Source organism: Diaporthe batatas (assembly GCF_019321695.1).
Source record: "Diaporthe batatas strain CRI 302-4 chromosome Unknown Contig00010, whole genome shotgun sequence".
In the NCBI taxonomy this organism is placed as follows: domain Eukaryota; kingdom Fungi; phylum Ascomycota; class Sordariomycetes; order Diaporthales; family Diaporthaceae; genus Diaporthe; species Diaporthe batatas.
Window position 1 is genome coordinate 417,703 of NW_025408557.1, and position 16,282 is coordinate 433,984.

General features: G+C 53.8%; 4 protein-coding genes across 4 annotated transcripts; all 4 read right to left on the reverse strand.

The window, feature by feature from the left end:
• Positions 1-1,968: 1,968 nt before the first annotated feature.
• On the reverse strand, positions 1,969-4,391 carry KVR01_008409 (uncharacterized protein; the record flags this gene model as incomplete). The annotated part of the gene is made up of 2 exons (XM_044792291.1): positions 1,969-1,977; positions 3,444-4,391. 2 exons carry the CDS (start codon positions 4,389-4,391, stop codon positions 1,969-1,971), a joined length of 957 nt encoding a protein of 318 aa, XP_044642176.1.
• A 617-nt stretch (positions 4,392-5,008) lies between these two features.
• Positions 5,009-5,974, reverse strand: KVR01_008868 (uncharacterized protein; the record flags this gene model as incomplete). The annotated part of the gene is made up of 5 exons (XM_044790030.1): positions 5,009-5,322; positions 5,383-5,547; positions 5,610-5,757; positions 5,825-5,859; positions 5,911-5,974. 5 exons carry the CDS (start codon positions 5,972-5,974, stop codon positions 5,009-5,011), a joined length of 726 nt encoding a protein of 241 aa, XP_044642635.1.
• A 1,021-nt stretch (positions 5,975-6,995) lies between these two features.
• On the reverse strand, positions 6,996-9,971 carry KVR01_008750 (uncharacterized protein; the record flags this gene model as incomplete). Its single annotated transcript, XM_044789250.1, has 6 exons — positions 6,996-7,985; positions 8,060-8,279; positions 8,351-8,466; positions 8,523-8,796; positions 8,860-9,159; positions 9,219-9,971. The coding sequence occupies 6 exons, from the start codon at positions 9,969-9,971 to the stop codon at positions 7,018-7,020; spliced, it is 2,631 nt and encodes an 876-aa protein (XP_044642517.1). The 3' UTR covers positions 6,996-7,017.
• A 1,058-nt stretch (positions 9,972-11,029) lies between these two features.
• On the reverse strand, positions 11,030-14,509 carry KVR01_008873 (uncharacterized protein; the record flags this gene model as incomplete). The annotated part of the gene is made up of 1 exon (XM_044791180.1): positions 11,030-14,509. The coding sequence occupies one exon, from the start codon at positions 14,507-14,509 to the stop codon at positions 11,120-11,122; it is 3,390 nt and encodes a 1,129-aa protein (XP_044642640.1). The 3' UTR covers positions 11,030-11,119.
• Positions 14,510-16,282: the final 1,773 nt, after the last annotated feature.

Sequence of the window (16,282 nt, forward strand, 5' to 3'; positions counted from 1 at the left end):
ACGTCCTGGCTTCGTTGTTGGGTTTCTTCTTTTCTTCTCTTCTTCTTCACACTTTTTACGCACGGTTAATCAAGCGGTCTTGAATCCCCAACTCGCGATCGTTCATATTTACGTGCTAGAGCAGAACTGGATTTCTCTGCCCGTCATCATCACACGCCTGGCGCTGCTCTCACTCATTGCTGCAACGGGCAAGGCGGGCTTTCCGACATCTCCAACCGAGATCGTCCAACGGGATAAGCGCAATTTTAAGCGAGTGAGGCACTGCCCTCCATCCTCTATTGGCGAAGTTCTGGACGAGGAGGATTCTGACTTGCCGTGTCAGTCGGTCGGTGTCGGGACGCAAGGTGCTAGCTACGAGGACACCCACCTCGTCCAGGGTGCTTGCTCGGGCATCGCTCGGATCCTGGGCTGTCCTCGACTCTCCTGGACCTGCGCCTTGACACGTTCGCTCGCTCCACCCGCTCGTCCGCATCACACAAGAGTGCCGGCCTGATTCAAAGGCTGTTCACGGCTCGTCTTGCTCCTTGGCCTGCCTCGACGAACAGGGCAGTCAATCATTGGACTTACCGCAGAGTCAACTGGTACGGCAGAGTAGCGGTCGGCCCCCCTCTCAGCTTGGTTGAACAGCTTATGCTGTGCAACTTTGGGGGACATCATACCATCCCTATGGCGTTTTGTTTAGGCGTCAAGTTGTCTGAGTATAGTCGTCCGCATGCCGATTCTCGCACCATCTAACCCGCCCATTCGTTCGTTGTCCCTGCTAGGCAATTCTTCGACTGGGTCTGCTTCTCCCTACGAGCCATTGCGTAGCACCGCCGTCGGTCATTTGAACACATTGTCCGTTTCAGGAGTGTCAGTGGCTCCAACTTCTCACAACATCGCCTCACCCTACGGAGATCCCACGAACGCTTCATTTGCTTGCTCCTCACCGGCCTCTGCGTCATGAATGAACCAACAGTGGACCTGTCAATCAGGTTGGCAACCATTCTGGCTATGCCCAATGAGCTCTGGGGGCGGCCGCACCCGTGGTGATGTCCCCTTGCCACCCCTGACAGTCAGCCCGGCTCCTGTCACAGATGGCAGAGCCAATTCGAGCGAGCCCCTCGCGGGCATGGTCCACCTCGTTCACCTATGTGAAATTGCCTGCGGTGCTCCATGTTCTCTGTCAAGCTGTTGATCTTGTCGTGCAGAACTTTTGGTAGCCGGGCAGCCGTAGCTATAAATTCGACGCTTCGCCTCCGGAAGACGCTGGCAGTGGGATAGTTATGCAGACACTTCCATCAAACGACCTGGTCTCCCTCCACCACAGAATTCATCGGGCCCTCGTAAACTGATATTGCTTTTTGTCGACTATACTTGCTCACTGAGCCTAGTCTGCATCTGGTCGAGTCCACATCGTCCCACTTACGAGTACCACCACCGCACACTCACTATCTCCATCGTCATCATCGCCACCCTCTCCGGCAGTCAACCATGGCAATTGGCGGCTTACCCACGTTCCTGAACAGTCAGCCTCAACCGCAGCCACCGCCAAAGCCCCAACCACGGGATCCGAGTGAGTAGTCACATGAGCGCCCTGCACTGCGATGCGATGCGATGCGCTGCAAGGTGGGCCGAGGAGATCACGGCGCGGCAAATTTGCAGCCCGGATCGCGGTGCAGACATCGCCAGCTTCTGGGTTCTGGTCCTCCGGGATTTTTAACAGCACAACTCAGAGACGAAGATGGGCGGATTTTGGCTGACAATTGTCTTCATCAGCACACGGCTTGAGACCATGAGGAACGGGCTCCACGGGTCGGGGTGCCGTCTGGGGGGAGCGGGGCTCTACACCGGTCCATACAACCGGAAACAACTGGGATTTACCTCCAGGCACCTCAAGTGCCTCTTGACTGGCGTGCAGTAGCGCACGTCGCAGGGGTCAGATCTCAAAAGGGATGGAAAGGGTGCAGACAAGGGTTCTGGCACCGCTCAGCTGGGCTGGGCTGGATAAACTCTCATCTCCATTCAATTGCCAATTGGTAATCAATATCTCTTGTCTACATGCGCATCAGTGCTGTCGACTACGACAGGCAACCTCTACCGTGCCCATGCAATCTCCCACGCCCTGCGTATTAGGCGGAGATAGCCGTACATATAGCCAGCAAATCAGGAGGATGGCCGTCTATCCTGCTCTCATCAGGACCCGGCTTCTCACACCCTTAGAACCTTCTGTACAGCTTTCTAGCTTGTTCGAGGATTGTCACCCACCACCCCACGCGAGCCGTCTGACGTCGGCACCAAGAATACGCAGGTGGCCCCAGGATATCCCCGGCAAGCCAAGACGTGACTGGTGCTGTCAAGTCCCAAGCAGGATTCACTACCGGGACCGGTGTGAGCCTGCCATTGCCTGCCATCCTGCCATCCTGCCATCCTTACCCGGCCTCCTCTCAGGCGGGCTGCCTGGGTTGCCCATATCAGGCGTTCCCAGTCATGGGGCCAACCACCACTGCGACGCAACATCACCGATATCCAATATCCGCACCCGAGTCCCCGTGAAGCAGCAATCCTACCCTGCGCACACCACTCCCACCGAGCAGGTCCTGACCGGCACAACCAACACCCCACCAACAGCCTGCGAGCCCTCTCAGCCTGCCAGGCATAGGCGGAAAGGGCAGGCAAATCCCATACCGGACGATCGACGATGTCACCCGCGGCGCGCGACCAACAACGCTCGGGGTGCAACTCCGAGGCGTGCTGCTGGGTTGATTTCCCCCCATCACCACCCACGGGAACCTGCACCCTGTGGTAACCCCAGACCCGGCGCACCGCTCCAACCAGCTAGCCCTGCGTGGGTACGGTACCCATTTTACCACTGCGCCGGGCGGAAACGTGGCATTCTGGAAGGACGACGGAAACCGCCGGACTCCCTCGGACCAAGACCAGAAGCGCAGGGCAGCCGAGGATGGTGAGGGAAGAAAGGGCGGGTTTTATCGTTGTGCTCCCACGCCGTGCGACCAGGCCTGCCTGGCACGGCAGGGACAGCACCAGGAGCCGGTGTGGCTGGCCCGGTTGTGGGCCGAGCAGCCCAACAGCAGCTGCGAGGCCGGGCGGCCCTGAGGGGTGGCGTCATGCGAGGGGGGAGGAGTCTGGTTGCGGTGCTGCTGCTGTTGGTAGTATTGGAGTTGGTGTTGTTGGCGGTGGCGTGCAAGTGCATGTGGGCTTGTTGATGCCGACGGTAGCCCCCCCTCGTCATGGCCTGCGCTTCCGCTTGCGGCTGAGGCTGCGTCTGCGGCTGCGGCTGCGCCTGCACATGCATATCCTCCTGTCCCCTCTCCTCCTGTTTTTGCTTTTTCGTATGCACCTCGGGCGGTGCCGTCGTCCCTGCTGCTGCTGCTGCTGCTGCTGCTGCTGCTGCCTCTCCTGCCCCAGATCCCTCGGTATTGAATCGGCAGCGGGTCGCTCACTGTGCCGAAGTAGGCGGCCTTGGCCAGCTCTGGGTTGTACCCCGGGGAGGGCAGGTCTGGCAGGGGGCTGGCGGGCCCGAGGGTGGACTGATTATCTGGGCTCTTCGGCTCGGTGTTGGAGGGGTACTTGTATCTCTCGCCGTCCACAACACTGTTGTTGTTGCAGGTAAAATAGTCCTCCTCTTCGGCCTTATCGTCGGACAAAAGTACCTCCATGCTGGAGATTATCTGGTCCATGCGGGTTTTGTGCCCGTCTTCCTCGTCGTCTTCCTCCTCCTCACGAGGGGTTTGGACCGGGCTGCCCCCATGCTCACTCACGTCGGTGCCAGAGCTAGTGCTCGCGGCGACGGTCTCGGATCCAGTGCTGGTGGCAGCCGCAGCCTCGGTGGCGGCCGCAATCGACCCCGGAGTCGCCTCCGGGACGGCGATGCCTTGGGGCCACTCCACGATGTACTTGCTGAAGAGGAGGCCAAACAGCCGGCGGCAGAATTCCTCGCGGAAGGGCGCGGGGATACCGGCCAGCGCCTGCTCGTAGCCTCGCGCGTACTCCTCGATGGGCGCTGTGTTGACAAGTTTTTCCAGCATTTCTTGGGAAAAGTGGTCAAGGACGAAATAGTCGACAAGGTCGTCTATCCTGTCTGCTTCGCTAGCGACGTAACCTTCGTTGAAGAGTTTCCTGCTGCCTCCGTTCCCGCTGTCGGCGATATTTACGTGAGTGAAGCCGAACGGTGCCGAGTATGAAGGCGAAAGTGGAGTTGGCGTGGTCGTTGCTCGTCCCAGGAGGGAGGCGAGGCTGTGTCGCAGGCGGTCTGCTGCGTTCACCCGCACCGTCACGTGGATGTACCACATGTACGAGGCTATCTTGGCCTCATTGATCCTGCCACCAAAGTCCGTATAGTTGGCCAGGTATGTCGGGGACTGGGTAGATTGGGTTGAAGAGTCAGGCATAGTGTCTGCTATTGCTATTTTCCAGTCAAGTTGGAATTGAAGTTGGTGTTTCTTTTTCTGTCTAGTTGCACATGTGAAAGGAATTTAGTGGAATGAGATGCCAGGTTGGCGCACTTTTATACATGTGCAAAAAAGCCATCCGTCTCTGCTGAAGCTTGATTCTTTGTGACGATAGAGTTTTGGTGTGATGCCGCTCTGCAAGTGAGTTTATCTGTTACTGGTTCCTGAACAAGCAGCTCAACACGCTTCCGCATGACTGACTGGCAGGTTCAACGACGTCACAAACATGGAATGGTGAGTGTGGATGGCAAACTGACGCAAAACATCACCACAAAGTACCTAGGTAACCAGCTGATTATGGCCAAGCGTCATTCCAAATACAATCATATTTTATTCCGGTAAAAGGCTGTCTAAGAAGTGAACCATCCCTTTTCACGCTCTCTCCTGAATTGGCCATCCTGTCTGTCTGTTGTCGCATGCCATTTCCGCACTTGCACAACACACTGATTCCCGCCTTTGCCGCCTACAGCCTTTGTCGACAGGGGCAGGAAACCCACAGCTACAGCCTCACAGAGAGCTCAGCCGCCCACTGGCACATCCCACCAGCCACACCTCACTTAGTTAGGCAGCGACGCCTCACCAGGGATGATGGTTCCGTTCTCGATGGCAGCCTTGTGGCCCCTCGCGACCATGCCGTAGGCAGGCATGTACTTGTCAAGGTAGGGGAACAGCTCGGCGGCGCCGGGCGTGTTGCGCCAGTCGCGCATGAGGTCGCAGACGATGGAGAAGAGCGAGACGATCTGGACGCCCGCACGCGCCATCCTGTCGTTGGAGATATCGCGGATCAGGGGGGTCGTGGTGCCCGAGGCCTCAACGTTGGCCCACACCGAGTAGCCTTCCTCACGCAGCGAGAGGGCCAGGAAGGTCGTGCCTTTGTGTTGTTAGTCATTCGTGGGTCCTCGAGAAGCACATGACAGGAGGGTTGACTCACAGACGTCGGTGACGATACCGCCCATGATGATCTGCGACTTGTTGGTCGCCCTGATGGCGTCGCGGAACTCGGAGTTGTCCCAGGCGTTGACCTCACCCTGGCGCATGATAAGAGGCGCGTCGGGGTACATGTCCAGCATCTCTTGGGGCAGAGGGCCGTTGGGTCCTGTTCTTGCTTGTCAGTTGATCGGCAATCACGAAGTCGGTCGGACGCCTTGAGGATCTGACCTTGCTGAGCCGAGGTGGTCATCACGACAGGGATATCAAAGATCTGTCCCAGGGACGCGTGCGCCATCATCGAGTCCCTGTACAGGGTGGCGTCAAAGTCCCGGGCGAGGTTGTAGAGACCCTCCTGGAGATCGAGAATCAACAGCAGCTGTTCCTTGCGTTAGCTGGCGCGCCACCACATGATGATGCTTTGTTTGAGTGCCTCGTTTACGTACAGAATCGTTCTTGTCGATCCGCTCGAAAGGGAAGGCTACTTCGTGTCAGCTCGTGAAACAGACTGCTCACGCATGAGGCTACTCACAGTCCGCAAGTGCCATACCCGCCAGGGCAAAAGCCGGCAAGAGAGATTGCGTAGACAGCTTCATATTGAGTTCTTGATGGTGTTTGTCGGTAGAGCGTGATACTGATCGAAGAACAAGGCCGAGGACTTTGAGACGAGATGAAGAGATGATCCAATGCACAAAGAAGTCCAGCACCTGGCCGTCCTTTATATCTTCGTCTGAACTCGCCAAGCATACTAAGAGTCACCCCTATATTCCCCAGAAGAGCCACGTGGATAGGGGAGCGGTCTGAAATTTCTCATCATCACCAAATTTTGACCAATGCGTTACATCTGGCCGGCCTGCAGGCACTGCAACTAGGGATGCGTGTATACACGGCACGTCCCAGGCTGTACCTGAGTAAGCCAATGAATCGTTATCTAGATCAATCTCGACTGCACGATCCAAAGACCCCACCGGACATACCAAAGAACGCTACCATTTGGAATTGTAACTACTGCTTTGGTAAACAGGATTCTTCCAGTGATGTTGTCGTATCCACCGCTTTGATGTCCGGAGTGGCTGCAGGTTTAGGCTTGGTGTTGACTTGGCGCGGAAGGATCTGGGGTTCCCGCTGGAGCGGGTTCTGGCTGGGGTATGTGAGGAGTGCCCTGACTAAGGCCTCATATTCTCTTGGGCAGAATTTTGCCCGTTGTGTCAGCGCCTTGTCAGAAATGTCTAATGGTTTATCATGGCCGTTCTGCATGATCCGCAATGATCGTGTGTAACGAACGATTGTGGTGGTTGAATCGATGAGCGTCCCAAGGTTGTGGCTTTACTTCCGTAAATCCGTCGTTTTACATCAGCAACAACGTGCTGCCCGGTAAGCTTTTTGTCAGTCTTTGGAATTTGCGGAGTAACAGGGCTACTGAAAGTGGGTTCCCAAGGGTTGCTGACGGCAGGTGACAGAGTTACATCGCCCCGTTCTATGGGCCTCGAGTGGCGTTTTCGTAGCGCCGGCGTTGCTGCAAGGTGCTCAGTAATCAACTTGCCGTTCTTAGCGTTCGTGCGGCCCGTCTTCATATCATAAAATTCATGGCTAAATTATATACACCTGAACTACCAAATTGGCCCGAGAGCGAGAGCGATCACTGCGTCATTTTCAACGAGATAGGAGCGTCGGAATTTCCATCGTTCTTCCCGCAAATAGAGATAGTGCCGCCTGAGAAACCAATGTACATCAGGCCGGCACCCTGCGCCCTATTCCCGGAGAAGTACCTGGGCCCAGAGCTGTTGTCCCCAATCTCGACGACAATGCCGTCGTTCGTGGTATAGGAGAAGCCATAGTTGCCCGCCTTGATATCCAGGCCCGTCGTCGGGAAGCACGACGTGCCACCCGCGGCAATCTTGTCGTCCAGCTTGAAGACCTCCTTGCCAGCCGGCGCCGCGATGGGTTGGGATGGCTCCTCGGTGATGGCGAATTTGACCGGCAGCGACGCAGATGCGGAGCTCTTTGCGCAGATCCTGAGCGTTTCACCGGCATTGGCATAGAAGGTTCCTGTCCAGGAGCCCATGGACTGGTGGTAGCCCTCTTTCGTGCCGCCGGTCTCGATGCTCACCCGCAGATTTGCGTCGGCTTCGAACGAGAAGCCATACGTTGTTCCAGCCGTGACGCTGAAGCCTTGTGTCCGGAAGCAGCGCTCGTTCCCGGCGCCTACTTCTTCGTTCAGAGAAAACAGCTCCTTAGGCGCAGGTGGTGGCGCAGGTGCGGTCGTTTCGGCTGGTGGTGGGTTGGACGTCGTCGCTGGTGGTGGGTTAGACGTCGTCGCTGGCGGCGGAGGAGCCGAAGTCGAGGTTAGTACTATGGTCGTCGTTGATGAGACGGCAGAGCAGGCCTCGCCGCTCAGGTCCTGACGTCTGAACTTGGCGCTCCCGGGGCGAGAGCAGACGGCTCCTTGGCCGTTGAACACGACTTGGCCTCCGTCGGGCACACGCTGGTAGGCCATGTCTATGAGGAGCTTCTTCATGTTCTCTGCCACCTTGCCCGTCTGGTACAGCTCTGGATACTCTCCCAGGGCAAGCAGGTAGGCTGCGAGGCCAGCTACTGCTGGTGCGGCTGTTCATGGCTATGTCAGTAATCGTAATGGGCGTGACGTACGCTCTTGCATTCTGGACGGTGTGCATGCTTACCAAAGGATGTGCCGTCCTGTTTCTGTGTGTTGGAAAAGAAGGAGTTGGAAGCACATTGGACCTGTTGGCCGGGCGCCATGACATGAACTAAGGGCCCGCCCTGGGAAAAGGATGCATTCTTGCCCGTGTTATCAACAGCGCCGACATTAATGATTGGCACCCCAGAGGCGGCTATCAAAGCCGGGTAGCCGTCAACGTCAAGAGCAGACGCTTTTCCGTCCTGTGAAAGGATGTCAGCTATTTGCTCCCTGCATTGAGTAATTCTCCTAATGTGGAATGGATGATGCTTACGGCGACCTCTTCCCGATCGTCATTCCCGGATGCCGTTATGAAGATAACATCTTCCTTGATCATCTCTTTGACGTAGTACTCCAGCATCTTCTGCGTGAATTTGCTTGGGTTTGCAACTAAGGGGTATGTTAGCGGGCGGTCGGCAGACAGCTTTGGACATTGTAGCACGTACTTGATCGCGAAAAGTTGACAATTGCCTTGCCTTGCAGCTTCTTTTCTCTCACATCCGCGAGGATCTTGTTTAAGCCGTCGAGTGTCTCGTCAGTGTTGATCGAAGCCTTCACAACCACAAGATTGGCCTGCTTTGCAACTCCATACTTTGGCCCATTGACTTTAGAGCCAGCACAGCTACCGTGACCGTCCGAGCCAAGGTCCTCCTCGACTGACTTATCCGCCTGCGCGCCTCCGAAAAGCCATCGTGGCTTCTTGGCCATGCCGGTGTACTCCTGAATGTCCCAGTTCGTCAGTGAGTATTCCGACAATGAAGAATATAAGTACTATGTGCTCACGCTGTTCTTGGTATAGTAGCCAGTGTCCAAGACATAGACTGTGATATCCGTGCCGGCGCTGTCATCATAAGTGTAGCTCTTGAGTGCCGCTAGGTCCACCAGAGGAGGCTGGGAGATCATGACAAGCTCAGTGGGGGCATTGTCCTGCTTCATCACGGCACGCTTCTTGATCCTGCCGAGTTTGTCTAGAGACTCCATCCACCACTTCTCATGGACGTCTTCGTCCCTCTTGCCGTTTGGGACCGGCACCGACTCGCCAGCGTTGTCATCAAGCGACACAATTGGCTCCACGCCACCGACCTGCAGTGTCTGTGAGTATAAAAGAATGGCGTGCATGCTCTGGGAGCATTTCTACTGACCAGTGAGTCCGCGGAGAGAGTTGCATTCTGCGCCGCCGTGACGTTGGCGCTCACGAATAACTGGACCGTGTCCGTCGTCTCCCGGTAATTGCCCTTTCCAAGCTCCTTGTCGATGAGCGCCATGAAATCCTTGTTCTCCTGGCTTGTAGCTCCGTCCTTGGGGAATATGAGGCAGGGCGTGGGCGGCCCGGTCGGCGCCGAGGTGGTAGTCTCCGTAGTTGTGGGCTCCGTGCTGGTCGGTGGCTCCGAGCTTGGGGGCTGGCTCGACGGCTCCGGTTTATCGGGGTTTTCCGGACTGTCACCCGAGGAGGATCCGGCCGTCACGGTCGTGCCAGCCGCCACTGCCACCGGCGCTCCCCCCGAGCCGGCGATACTGAAGAAGCCGCCTCCGGTTCCTCCCACCACCACGACGCCGGCCGCGACGACGATCGTGTCACCATTGCTAACTGTTGTTGTTGCTGCCGGGGCACTAGACGTCGCTGTCGAGGAGGGGGGAGCGCTGGTTATGGTGGGTGGGACTGTTGTTGGCGGAGCAGAAGATCCGCCGCGAGAGGTGGGAATATTTGAAGGAAGGATGGTTACGGGAGGGAGAGACGGGCGACTGGAAGATTGTATCACTCGGCCCGTTGAAGTGGAATTGTCGCGTCTGATGAGATGAGCAGCATCGTAGTAGGGCTGCCCTGGATGTGCGCTCACTGAGAAGGAATGAAGGCCCAGGCCGAGCAGTAAAGAATGTTGAAAATTGAACTTCATTTTCGATCAATGAGGGTAGATAACAACAAAGAAAGAATGTAAGGCGAACGACGCCACTTGAGCAGGCAATACAAAGGAAGGTTGGTCAAGAAGAGAATCAGAAAGTTTACTGCATGGCTGCAAATGTAGCAATATCAAAGTCGGGATGAACACAGCTCTTATTCAGAAGCATCCACGTCTGTTCGACGCGTGATCTTTCAGGACAGTAGACACCAATAATAGAAACATCATCCTCGAGACCGACGCCAAAGGGTGATCCGTAACCACTAGTTCGCAGCCCTGGAGAGCCTCGAGTCAGCCCCTGCATCGTGGTTCTCTCCTCTTCCACAACACCAAGCACGAGATGTACGATCCTTAGCTTATTTGAAACTGCGTGTTGGCACCGCAAGCCGTCATAGAGACCAGCCTTATCAGCAAACAACTAACAGGCGTTACCGGATCTCACGGGAAGAGCTATCAGCTGTCTTGGGAGTCACATTAAACCTTGCCCAGGTGTCTATTTCTATCAATGCTCCCTGTCCAGGTGGGTGGCCAACCCCGTGGCGCTTGGCGTACGACTCAGTAACGGGTGCCCGAGGGAACGGTTCGTGAGGAGCAGCCACGAAAAACTTGGAATGGGGCATTTAAGCTGAAACAAGGCCCTGGACAATTTAATCCGTGGCTGAGCCTTTGACGTTCCTAAGCCTCCAACAACGCCATCCAATATCTCTCCATTTTATGTGTACTGTGTACTGTGAATTGGGTTTCGATAGCCCCAGTGCCACAATTGACGATACAGAGTCTAGTAATATATATGCCAAGCTATTCTTGGTGGTGGTATTAATAATGCCCTTATTGCGCGACACATGGGAAATTCCGTCGATACGGTAGATCAACCACACAGCAAAAAAGGACGAGGCTAAACATAGACAGCTTGAAAGAAGCAGTAATACTAAGATGTAACTTTCCTTGATTGCCGGGTCTCAGACGATGCTGTATGAAGGGACCACGGGCGCGTTCGGGACTCCTGTCTACGGATCAAGAACGAAACCACCTGGGCACCCACATAGCACTCAAAGTTTCAAGAACTGTATATTCATCTTGCTTGTACAGTTTGAGTTTCTGCAACTCGCAAGTTAACGAAAGCCGCTCCTAACCTATGCTAGCATTTAGGCATTCGTTGCGCTATCCTCGCCTCCGCATCTTTCTCTGCACATGGCTCGGAGGGCCTTGATAATTTCACCAACCATATCAAAGCCCAGATGAGCCGGCACTCCACCCTTGCGGGCTCTGCCCTCCCTCATGTAAAACTTTCTGATGACTGTTTTGGCTAAAGTCTCGACGTCACGACCGCTAGCCCATCCAGTCGTATAGCTGAGACAATCAAAGAGCTCATTGATGACCCCCATTTGTTCGAGACCTACGTCTTTTGCCTTTGGTATGGAGATATTGAGCTCTTTTAACTCATTTCTGAGATGATCAAAGCAAGCACGTGGAGTCATTGGCGAGAAGACGACTTGCTCAGGGAACCTGCTGCGCAGCCCGGGGTTGGTTCGCAATAGCAACTCCATCTCGGCGGTATACCCGGCCAGGATCACGACCATGTTTTTGTTGTAGCGCGGCTGCGTCATTGCGTCGACCAGCTCCCCAATAGCCTCTGTTTGGAATACGGTGCCTCCTGCCAATCGATAGGCCTCGTCGATGAACAGAACTTTGCCGAGGCCAGTCTCCAGAGTGTTGACGACTTTGGGTCCGGTTTGTCCGTGAGCCTCACCGATGAGATCACTGACCGAGCAAGTCACGACCTCTTCCGTGGAAAGCAGGCCCATGTCATAGTACAGACGTCCTACCTTCCGAGCAGTTGACGTCTTGCCGGTACCTGGAGGGCCCTTGAAAATGAAGGCCCAGGGAATGTGAGGCCTGGGATCAAGGCCATGGAGCCGCATACCGTCCACCAGGAATTTGTACCCCTCAAACTTCTTGACTATTTTCTTGAACCCGACAAATTCATCGAACAGCGCAACACGGTTCTCGTCGGCTCTCAGCACCCGGTCCCACTGCGGGTCGATGTCACCAGGTTCTAGAACAACTTCGGCAAGCCTCGGTTCATGGGAGTTGTTCCTGAGCCGCGCATTGGCACGGACTTTTGCCTGGTTTAGTAGGATCCCGACATCCCCTGCGTTTCCGAACTTCGGGTTGATGCGCATACGGCCGAGGACCTGTCTCGACACAGCCCTGGCCTCCTCCGTCATCTCGATGCCACATTCGGCGGCTTTCCGATCCATGATCTGGCAGAGGTTATCCTCGCTGTAAGTTTCAAAGTGCAGGGCGGTCTCCTTGGGGAAGCGTCGCTGGAGCCCAGGGTTGCTGTTGTTGAACAGTTGACTCATCTCGTGCTCGTATCCGAGCAGTAGGATGCACCTGTCCTCGGGGTCCGCAGATACGTTCGCGACGATGGTATCGAGGACAGCGACGCGGAAGATGTCGGTCTTGTTGTGGGCCCCCGACGATGCGGGATATAACATGTGTGCGTCGTCGATGATAAGCACATTCCCTCGGGCATCGTCCAGGACGCGCTTCGTCTTTTCCTCAGAGTGCCCTACGTATGCGCCGATCAGGTGGGAAGGATTTCGCAACAGGACCTTGTCGCCAGAAACAAGCCCCAGGTCGATCAGCACCTGGCCGTATAATTGAGCAACAGTCGTTTTGCCCACCCCAGGCGGTCCGAGAAAGATCCTGTTGAGGCCGATCTTGAGCGGCTCCATTCCGAGAAGCTGCCGACGGTAGTTGTTCTGAGCATAGTCGATGATGTCGCAAAACTCGGCCTTGACATCTTCGAGTCCAATCATTTTCTGTAGCTTTTCCCAGGAGGTGTTGTTGTGACGAACGTCTCTCGGTTGTGGACCCATGATATCTTCTGACGTGAGGGGTGTTTTTTCCCGATCCTTGATCATGGACAGTTTCCCCGAATCATCACCAGGCCACTGGGAATATTCTTGCTGAGTTCTCAGAGCCCGACGGCGGCACGCCTTGTCCAATTCTCTTTGTAGGGTATGAACATTCGAGAAGGATTCCGCCTTCCTCTCCCGGGCAACTCGCTGCACTAAGACGGTGAGACTCCGATCCTCATATCCGCCCTCCACTGACAGGCCCTTCTTTTGTACCATGCGGACCAGAATTCGTCTCAGCTCATTTTCATTGTAGTCTGAGATGATCAAAGGCACTGGAAACTCCTGCAGCGCCGTCTCGCTGCTCTCGACAAGCTCGAGAAAAGACTTTTCCCGCGACGACAGAATCAGGACAGATCTCTTGCCAAGCTTCATGAGATCTTTTATCACCTTGGCCTTCCTGGTCTCCTCCATCTCAACTTGCGCCTTGCCGCGACGGGGTGAATTTCGTGTGAATAATCCCATACCGTAGGAATCGTCCCATTTGTGTTGATTCGTTGGCCCATTCTTATCGTAGAAGAGAACTGACGGATTGCTTGGCTTCTCCGGTGGATCTGAAGAGGGAATGGGTTCAGATCCTGGCAACTGGTCAGCCGCGCGATCTATGAATGGCGTGATCAAAGGTTTCCCATGTCTTGTTCTCGAATACCCGGGCTTGAGAACCTCCAAGCTCGAAACTCGGGCAGTAACTTTGGTTTCCACAGCCCCTATTGCGTACAGGAACTGCGCGTAGAGCTTTGCAATAGTCTTCTTGCCTGTTCCGTCTTTGCCCTGGAGAACCATATGAAGTCGCAACTCGGGCTGTTTGGCACCGCCGTAGCTGCTTGCTTGGGTCCTGGCCTGGACCCTGGCTTTGACAGCAAGGAAGTGAGCCTTCACCTCCTCCAAGCCAACCATAGCCATGAGTTGGTCAAGGAATTTGTTCTCCTCGTTGTTTTCCCGCTTCTGCCTCAGCCACTCGCGCCGTGACGGCGAATCGTCGTCGACATCCTCTGGCTTCATTTTGCTCACAATTGATTTTGCCCACGAGGACACACGATCGGGCTTCTTAAGACCCTGCTGTGGGTCCTCGAAAGGATCATTTGTTGAACTGCTCGACGAAGAGTCACCATCGAACTCATCGTCTGAAGTATTTTCAACAGGTTCTTTGGAGACTGGGGTAGCGGCAAGTTTCATCATGAGTGGTCGTAGTGCGAGAGGTTTGTCAAGAGGCGTTGGAGACGCAAGTGGTCCAGGAGGGACCTCCTGCTTTTGATCGCCGTTGGCTCCGCTGGCATCTTGCGTTTTGTTTTCATTTTGTTTCGAATCCGAGGAGCTCATCATGACAGTTTCGAGCTCAGTATGGCTATTGTGCAAGTTTTTGGTCTTGGTTTTCTTGTTGTTTCTAAGCGGTTGCGTGAGATCGTCGCAGTGGCTTTCGCCGCTGTAGAAAAGCCTGGCCGATACGAAACACGTATGGCGAATGCTTTGACCACCTTCGTTTGTGTTTTCTGAGGTCGCAGGCAGGCTTGGTGGTGACTTTACGTCGATCTTAGCAGATTCGTCCTCGTTTATCGAAGGGCTGTTGGGCTTTTGACAGCCAGCTCGCTTCTCTTCATTATCGGACTCCATGTTGCGAAGCACAGTGGAGGAGAAAAGAAAGAAGTTTGTCTGTGAGAGAGCGAAGTTTCTCTGGTAGAACGGGGTATCATGAGCGAGAATTTGTGACGGCGGACCTTGGTTGGATTCTGGAATTGGAAAGCGGGCTGCAGTCGAAACTCCGAAACCTTAGAAATTCTTGCAGCCTTGCATCGCCCGACTGAGCAAAGTGGGTTGGTTCCCAGGCGGCTGTCGACATCCGCCAAGAGTCCAGAAACAACTTAAGAGCACTTGAGGTTACCTGTACTGCCATGTTCGTAGTGTTAGAACCATCAGCATAACCAAAAGTTAGCCTCAGGCTCCCTAGGTACCTAGATACCCACCATACCGCACTCCTAGGGGTTTTTAAAAACGGTGTTCTTACTAATACTCTCTAATAACAGCTATAACTATTAATAGTCCTTTCTTTCTTAACTAGCTTTTAAGTAATAAGAAGGTCTTTAAAAAAGATTAGATCTTTAAAAGATACTAATCTTTAGAATCCTTAATATTAAACTTTTACCTTAATATAAAAACTAGTTAAGAGAGAATTCTTCTTCTATTCCTTTAATAGTCTTCCCCTTTAAAATAAACCCCTAACTAACCCTCTATTTACTCTACTTACTTAACTAGCTTTAATTAAGTTCCTTCCCTTTATATTCTAGGGCTTTAGGTAAAGGTTTTAAGAGGAAAGAGAAGGTCTTAAATAGAAAGAGAAGGTTTTAAATAAAAAGAGGAGGTTTTAAATAAAAAGAGGAGGTTTTAAATAAAAAGAGAAGGTTTTAAAAAATCCTTTAATCTTAAAAAAAGATACTAATATATATTATAACTATTATTAAAAAGTATTAATAAAGGAATGGGTCTAAAGTATTAGGAACTACTTAGGGTATTATTTTAAAGTAGAAGGGATAATCTAGTAACCGTTTCTAAAATCCCCTAGGGGAGCACTATAGCAGGTAGTTGAGTTGACGAGTCCTAGGTAGCTTACACAGTATCACTCGAAATGGCCGAGTAGCCCGTACTTAAGTATATGCAGTCCAAATTGCGACAAGGATGTCTTGTGCACAAAGGTAAAGCCTCCCAGTCACATACAGTCTCCTTTAAAAGCCGGTAACCAAGGTTCTATCATGGGCATTGCATGTCACCCAATACTGTAGTCTTGAGTATTGTCCCCTGTGCGAAAGTGAACAACTCAGGCTCAGCATACACATGGACTAAAGATGGAGCCACCGCTTAATCAGTTTGCAATGTTGCAAGAAGATGTATCTGGGAACTCTTCGTGTGTCCACTGTGAGGTCATCATTTTGTTGTTGGGCACCCTCTCTTGAAGAATGACCGGCCTCAAGGCTGGCTTTGATCAGTTGACAGCATCTGAACTTCATGGATCATGCGGCAAACGGAGGCTGCTGTGTTCATTCGTTGGAACCTCCGTTCTATCTCCCTTGTTTACCATTATGAGCAGGGGCTCGTCTGTTCAATTGTGCCCCGGGTGCACTTGCCTAATTGTCCGAAGCATAAAATTTGAAGCTAACCTCCAGGACTGTCGCATGCAATTGCGTGCAGTTTTCTCCCACCTCTCCCAGGTGTCACACCTGTAATTGAGTGTTTGTGAATTCAGGTCGGTTCGAGGACTTTTGTCAGGCTATGTTTTGTCAGGCTTAGTAAAATCCCCTACGGCTCTGTGCAATGGACAGCACCCTCACCGAGTCTCGTATGGTAGCGTAGTTAGTCTACAGATAGGCAGCGATGTGACGATAACAAAGTACC